Source organism: Octopus bimaculoides, chromosome 17, assembly GCF_001194135.2.
Source record: "Octopus bimaculoides isolate UCB-OBI-ISO-001 chromosome 17, ASM119413v2, whole genome shotgun sequence".
NCBI classification, from domain to species: domain Eukaryota; kingdom Metazoa; phylum Mollusca; class Cephalopoda; order Octopoda; family Octopodidae; genus Octopus; species Octopus bimaculoides.
The window spans coordinates 52,154,060-52,161,005 of NC_068997.1; the positions used below are offsets into that span (position 1 = coordinate 52,154,060).

The 6,946-nt window shown below is 39.3% G+C and overlaps 2 protein-coding genes across 4 annotated transcripts in view; one reads left to right on the forward strand and one right to left on the reverse strand.

Moving 5' to 3' along the window:
* LOC106883296 (merozoite surface protein 2) overlaps window positions 1-3,842 on the forward strand; it is a 20,633-nt gene extending 16,791 nt beyond the window's left edge. For all 3 annotated transcript variants that reach the window (XM_014934255.2, XM_014934253.2, XM_014934254.2), the window contains one exon: window positions 2,157-3,842. Coding sequence is in view for 2 of the 3 variants with exons in the window: in XM_014934253.2 (XP_014789739.1) it covers window positions 2,157-3,338 (1,182 nt within the window). In the remaining variant the exon portion in view is untranslated. The remainder of the gene's footprint in view (window positions 1-2,156) is intronic.
* A 1,614-nt stretch (window positions 3,843-5,456) lies between these two features.
* Window positions 5,457-6,946, reverse strand: part of LOC106883297 (uncharacterized) — an 8,170-nt gene continuing 6,680 nt past the window's right edge. Inside the window, exon 5 of the mRNA XM_014934257.2 lies at window positions 5,457-5,653. Coding sequence (XP_014789743.1) covers window positions 5,525-5,653 — 129 coding nt within the window. The 3' untranslated portion in view covers window positions 5,457-5,524. The remainder of the gene's footprint in view (window positions 5,654-6,946) is intronic.

Sequence of the window (6,946 nt, forward strand, 5' to 3'; positions counted from 1 at the left end):
ATATATATATATATATATATATACACACACGTGAATGTATTAATGTATGTATATATGAATGTGTGTGTGTGTATAAATGTATCTTTATGTATATTCACGTGAATGTTTGTTTATATTAGTACGATGCAGTTGGATGTTGTCATCATTGACAATCAGCTTTTCCACAAACCGGAAACTCAATTAATTGCTTATCCGAGCGGAAGAAGACACCATTGTCTTCACCATAGGGAAAAGCCGTGTGGGAATTCGTATTGTCTGGTGACCCAATTAATTTCCTTTATGTTTTTTATTGAATTGCTCAATTTATGTCGCTATTGAATTGCACATAGCCCTCGCAGGCCTTCAGATGTCTGTGAGGTATATATCGTTAACGCTCCTGTTGAACAGATACAACATATGCGCAGTGAAGAAATCCATCCGTCTTTACGTTCTGAGTTCAAATGTCACCGAGATTGGCTTTGCCTTTTATACTTTCGGGGGTCGATGAAATAAGTACCAGTTGAACACTGGGCTGATGTAATCGACTTATTCGCTTCCCCGAAATTGCTGGCCTTGTGTTAAAACTTCAAATCATTGTTAACCATTTTAGCATATTTCTGTTGAAATACATTGGCGTTTGTTTTAATTAATTTTGGAAATGATGAAGAACCAAGTGAAGAATTTTGCTGTTTTAATTCTGTTGTTCGGAGCATAAATTAGCATGAAATTTTAAATTTCATTTTAATTTAGATTATTCTAAAACAGGAAGTCTATATCACAGAACCTGGGATGGATCTCTAGACGGGTCGGTACCAAAAAGATTAAGGAATATAAGCTGTGATATCGCTTTTCTGAAGCGTATGATGGTTGTCACTTTTGATGGTTCTGACGTATGATGGTTGAAGGAGACAAGATTAGCGTGACTCCTCCACCAACACAGCCACTACTGTCATTGGCGAACGGTTTCCACTAACGTAGCAATAAGGACACGGAGTTGGAGGTCCAACCCGGGCGGCACTATTTTTGGGTCTGCTATAGGCAATATAAGTTTTTCGTGGGGGCTCCCGGGCGGCAAATTGAAGGGCCACCCAGGGCGCACACACTCTAGCTATGCTAGTGACGGCTTCCAAGTCTGCAGTGATAGAGTTAATGCAAGTTTTGGCATGTGCTGTCTAAGTTACAACTCGTTGATGCTTGGGATGCGGTAGGTTGCGGAAGAACGAAAAATAAACCAAGAAACCGGAGTTTTAAACACTGACCATCCATGCATTCAACTGTGACTCGTTAACAAATCGGTTTCTTTCTTTTATTGTTTCATACAAAACGCAACATTCAACAGGATATGGTGACTTTTTTTTTTGTTGATACATCGATCGATTATTGATTGTGTTCATCGATCATCCAGTTCGAAAGACAGTCCTGTTCAAGTTAACATCATTATAAAACTAGAAATCAAGGATATCATAAGGTTATGCTGGTTTCGCCCCATAAAATCTTATCTGAGATTTTTTTTATTTCTCAGAAACTATGAAACCATAACACTTCGAAGGAACAACGAGAGGACTTCAGAATGGCTGCTCAAGACATAAGTGTGGAAACGAAATTTGCTTATGGGTGCAAACCCGATTTTTTAAGAGGGTGTTTATAGCGTTTATATTGCCCACTCAAAATTTTAGAGATGCATTTATACCCGCCACCTGTTCCCGATCCCATGACACGAGATGATAAAAATAAGAGCTGAATTTCTCTCAAATAACACCATGTCAACTTAGATGAAACAAGCTTTCATTTTGTACTCTACTCCAAGATATACTTAGTGTTGTAATTTTCCTCGAGGTGAAGATTGTTTTCAATGTTATACCCTTTCTCTCATATTTCTTGATGCTTTCATTTTTCGTGACTGTACTTTCCGATGCTTGTGACAAATCTTCCTTTTCTCTTGGTCTCTCCTCTGTCTTCTGTTTCTGAAGAAGAGCGTTGCTCGAAACGTAAAACTACCATTCTTTCCTTCCCTGAGCGTCTGCTAATACTTTACATGTACCACGTCCTTGAGTTGTTGTTTTTTTTTTGTCTTGTGTTTGTTCGTTTATTTATTTACTATACATCTATATCTATATCTATATATATATCTATATATATATATATATATATATGATTTTTCTTTTGTCTTTTTGTAGGGCTCTAATGCAATCGAACGAAGGGAAGATGGTAAAGAAGAAAAACAGCAGGAAGAAAATCGAACGGAGACCGTTTCTTCTGTATCTGTGAGGTCAGTTGAAGAGCCCCAACCTACCAACAATAATAATTATAATAATAATAATAATAATAACAAACGGAATCATAAACAGAATAACAAGGAAAATGGTGATGTTGATGGTGCTAGTGGTGGTGGTGTTGGTGGTGCTAGTGTTGGTACTGGTGTTAGCGATGGTGGAGGTGGACGTGGTGGCGGCGGCGGCGGCGGCGGCGGCGCTGCGGCACCTGCTCACGATAGTTATGATGGTGAGTTTGCGGCCTTCTGCCGCGAACCTTGTCCACTGGAAGACAAGAAATGTCCAATCCACTCCTCTCAGCAATCCCAAAGACAACCGATTCGAGGAAGCAGTCCAACCATTGTCGATAATACTCCAAGACACAACCAGCCTCATTCTACGAACTCTCTGTCGGCGACATCACTACCGCCATTACCATCATCAGCGTCACTACTCGCGTCAGCAGCAGCAGCCGAATCTTCACATACGAACAGTACTCCAGGAAAGGTTCGACAAAATTCAGGAAGAGAATATTCTGGAAGGGAAGGAAGAGGGGGAAATAACGTAGGAGATATTGAAGGAAGAAAGCCAAGAGAGAGGAAAAGTAGAGAATCAGCAGAAAAAGGAAGAGTGGGAGGAGAGATAGGAGGAGCAGGGGCAGGGGCCGATTCAAATATTTGGAATTATTCGTCTAAAGCGGAAACATTGGGTAACAATTTCGAAAATTCTCATCGAACTTCGATAAATAGCAGAGTTGACTCCTCGGTAAACCCTCTTCAAAATTTCTCTCCTGGAATAAATTCCTCGGTTGGAAACAACAATATTCCAGGCAGAGAAAACCAGTTTGATCCAAGCAAAGATTTGACGATTCTGTCTGAAACTGAACAGAGACCAAGAATTCGTAGACGAGGAACTTTTACTGTAGATTCAGAAGACATTGATATGTGTATGAGGACACTGGAGAAAATGGTTGACCAAAATCTAAATAATTTGGCGTCTGGCACAACAGAGGAACCAAATATTTCTCGGGATAATGAAGAACTCAAGCGGAAAGTTCTGGGTGCAGATTTTCAGAAGAAAATTGATACGTTTTTAAATGATATATGAAATTGAAACCGCAATTCCTCTTTGATTAAGTGAGACAGTAACTATTCCTAAGAATCAAAGAGATCCATTCGTATATCCAGCGTTTGAGAAATACATCTACCACTGGATAGAAAGCCAGTCTTTTGAAAACAATTTTCCCAGAAGACCCATGTTAGTAATTCCGAGCTGAAAGTTGAATTAAGCAAAGTACGAGAGCAACGATTTCTGAAATGGTATAGAGACAGCTGATGTGTATCTGTAACCATTGTCTTAACAACGAAATATCAAAAGTCAAACAGAAATACTTACTCATACAAGTACATGTACACACACACACGTACACAGACATACACATACATGCAGATAATGAATCCTGACTGTCGCACAAATATACTGATGATTTCAGTATATGAAACAATATACACTGCCTTCATTTTGCCTTATCGTCTCAAAGATCCTTCAGATCAACAAACTCTGAGTAACGATAGTGTGATTCATCATCTTCAAATAAATAAATAAACTCTACTTTATGCATTGAGTAATCTTTCCCCCATTTTCACGTCCATATTTGTATCATATGTGCATACAACTGTGTGTAATTTCTGCTTTATCTCCTCTTCGTAGAATTCCCAAACAGTATTCAAACTATTATTCAGTGTTGAAGTAATCAAACTGAGTAGTGCTGTCCATGGTGTCGAAACCATGACAATATTAGATGGACAGCTGAGGATGTCAGTTCCTGTATATCGTAATGTGTTTTACATCTTTCATTATCTCTACTGTTTTTATAAATTTTTTACATCAACTTTTAACAGTTTTGGTTCTGATTTTTGCAATGAGTGCATTGAAGAAGGCTTATGTCAGAAATGATTTGTGATAGGTATCAGCATTCTATGTGGGTGTAGCTCAACCGGGATTTTGATGCGGTTTAAAAGCAGACATGCAGTATCCATATGTGTATGTGTGTATGTGTCGTGGTACTCCGTCGGATATGACGACGAGGGCTCCAGTTGATCCAATCAACGGAACAACCTGCTCATGAAATTAACGTGCAAGTGGCTGAGCACTCGACAGACACGTGTAGCCTTAACGTAGTTCTCGGGGATATTCAGCGTGACATAGTGTGACAAGGCTGGTCCTTCGAAATACAGGTACAACAGAAACGGGAAGAAAGAGTGAGAGAAAACTGTGGTGAAAGAGTACAGCAGGGTTCGCCAACACCTGCTGCCGGAGCCTTGTGGAGCTTTAGGTGTTTTCGCTCAATAAACTCACAACGCCCGGTCTGGGAATCGAAACTGCGATCCTACGACCGCGAGTCCGCTGCCCCAACCACTGGGCCTTTGTGTGTGTGCGCGCGCGCGCGCGTACACTAACGAGTAACAACAGAGGAGTTACGCAATCTCATTCACTAGGTTACATCTGTTTCGGCTATAAGGAACCGTTCCTCCAATGTTGAGTACCAGTGCTTCATCTTACGCTTCCTCGGAGCCTTTAGCTGAAGTGATTCTTTAATACAAATAAGATATACAGTTGCACACTTATAGACATACATATATACATATGCACACGCAGTAACCTTTTTTCCTCTTCCGTACAAATCTGCACCCTTGAACCATTTCACAAATGTGTACAAATAAATAGGGTGGAACCTCGGTTTACGAATTTAATTCGTTCCTGAAGGCCGTTTGTCACCTGAAATGTTGGTAAGCCAAAATTAGTTTCCCCAGTGAATTCGGGCAAGAATATGCAGTGAGCGAAAGTTAGACAGCGAGTGATATTCCGAGCATGTCGTCAACCATTGTTGCCGGTTTACGTGTTCGTTACTCAAGACACCGTTCGTCGCACGAGACATTTTATGTTCGTAAAATTGTTCGTAAAACAAATTGTTCGTAATAAGGGGTGTTCGTAAACCGAGGCTCCACTATAGGTTGTTTTTTTTTTTGCCTTCTCCTTGATGAATGTCATATGTTTTTTTTCCTGATTTTTTCTAGCCTTTCCTCCTCCTTACAAATACAGATTTCTCTCCCCTCCCCAACAAAGATGAGAACTTCTGTGCCCTGCCCCCAACACAATTACAGTCACATGCTACTTAAATAAATAAATAAAAATGCAATAGAAGACTCAAGCGCAACGAAAGGCAAAAATTGTGAAATGTTTTATTTACTCCTTAGAATTCTTGCAAGTTTGTAAAACGAATTCTTTAAAAATTATACACTTCCTCCAGGTCCTGTGATCAACACCCGTTTTGCATGCGTTCGTGAATGGGATTCCAATGGCCCTGTAACTTGTCTACCATAGAAAGAGGAATTTGCGAGGGGGACACCGCGACGTCTTTCCTGTTTAACAAAGAGAATAAAATGGAAAAGCATGAACAAAGAATTCCAAAGAATGATCCAAAAATGAAGAAGAAATTTTGGAAAGAGACAAAACTGGGCGCAAGAGTGGCTTCCCAACCACATGGTTCCAGGTTCAGTCCCACTACGTGGCTCCTTGGGCAAGTGTCTTCTACTATAGCCTCGAGCCGACCAAAACCTTGTGAGTGGATTTGGTAGACGGACACAGAAAGAAGCACGTCGTATATATATATATATATTCTTTTATTCTTTAACTTGTTTCAGTCATTTGACTGTGGCCATGATGGAACACCAGCTTTAGTCGAGCAAATCGACCCCAGGACTTAATCTTTTGCCGAACCGCTAAGTTACAAGGACGTAAAAACACCAGTATGGGTTGTCAAGCGATGTTGGGGGTGACAAACTCAGACACACACACACACACACATATTTGTACATACATATATACGACGGGCTTCTTTCAGTTTCCGTCTATCAAATCCACTCACAAGGCTTTGGTCGGGCCGAGGCTATAGTAGACACTTGCCCAAGGTGCCCACGTGTCTTGGACAAGAAGACACTTGCCCAAGGTGCCACGCAGTGGGACTGAACCTGGAACCTTGTATATATATATATATATATATATATATATATTGCTAGAAGAACTTGGTGGTTATTCCTCTATGTAATATAATTTCTAAATCTTCAGATTTTCTAAGTATGGTAGGCCACTGGTTTAAATTGATATTAATTAATTAATATTAATTTCTATCCTCATTAGTTAACTTTTAAATTACCATATTCTCTAACCGGTAAATTCGCTGCGGAAATTTCATTAACTGCAGAGTTCTTTCTGGCTTCAGCGCGCCAAAATGTAAACATTTGAACTATACTCTCAAATATAATTGGCACAACTTTATACACGTTCTCTATTGGGAGGACGTCTTTTGTCAAATTCTGTGAATTATGTTTTCCATACGACGACTGCACTGAAGAACTGCAGACATTTACATAACAGGTATGTAGTTTTTTATCTTTTTGTCTTGCTGAAATTTCTTCGTGGTAAGGCCATTTGGCATCTTCTTCTAGAATATTAGGAATCCAGCTTGGCGGTTATTCCTCTTTATATATGTATGTCATATAATTTTCTTAATCTTCGGATATTTTTTAAGTATGCTAAGTCACTGGTTTAAATTGGTATTAATTAATTAATATCAATTTCTACCCTCATTATTTAACTTATATATATATATATATATATATATATATATATATATATGATGTACATGTTCGTGT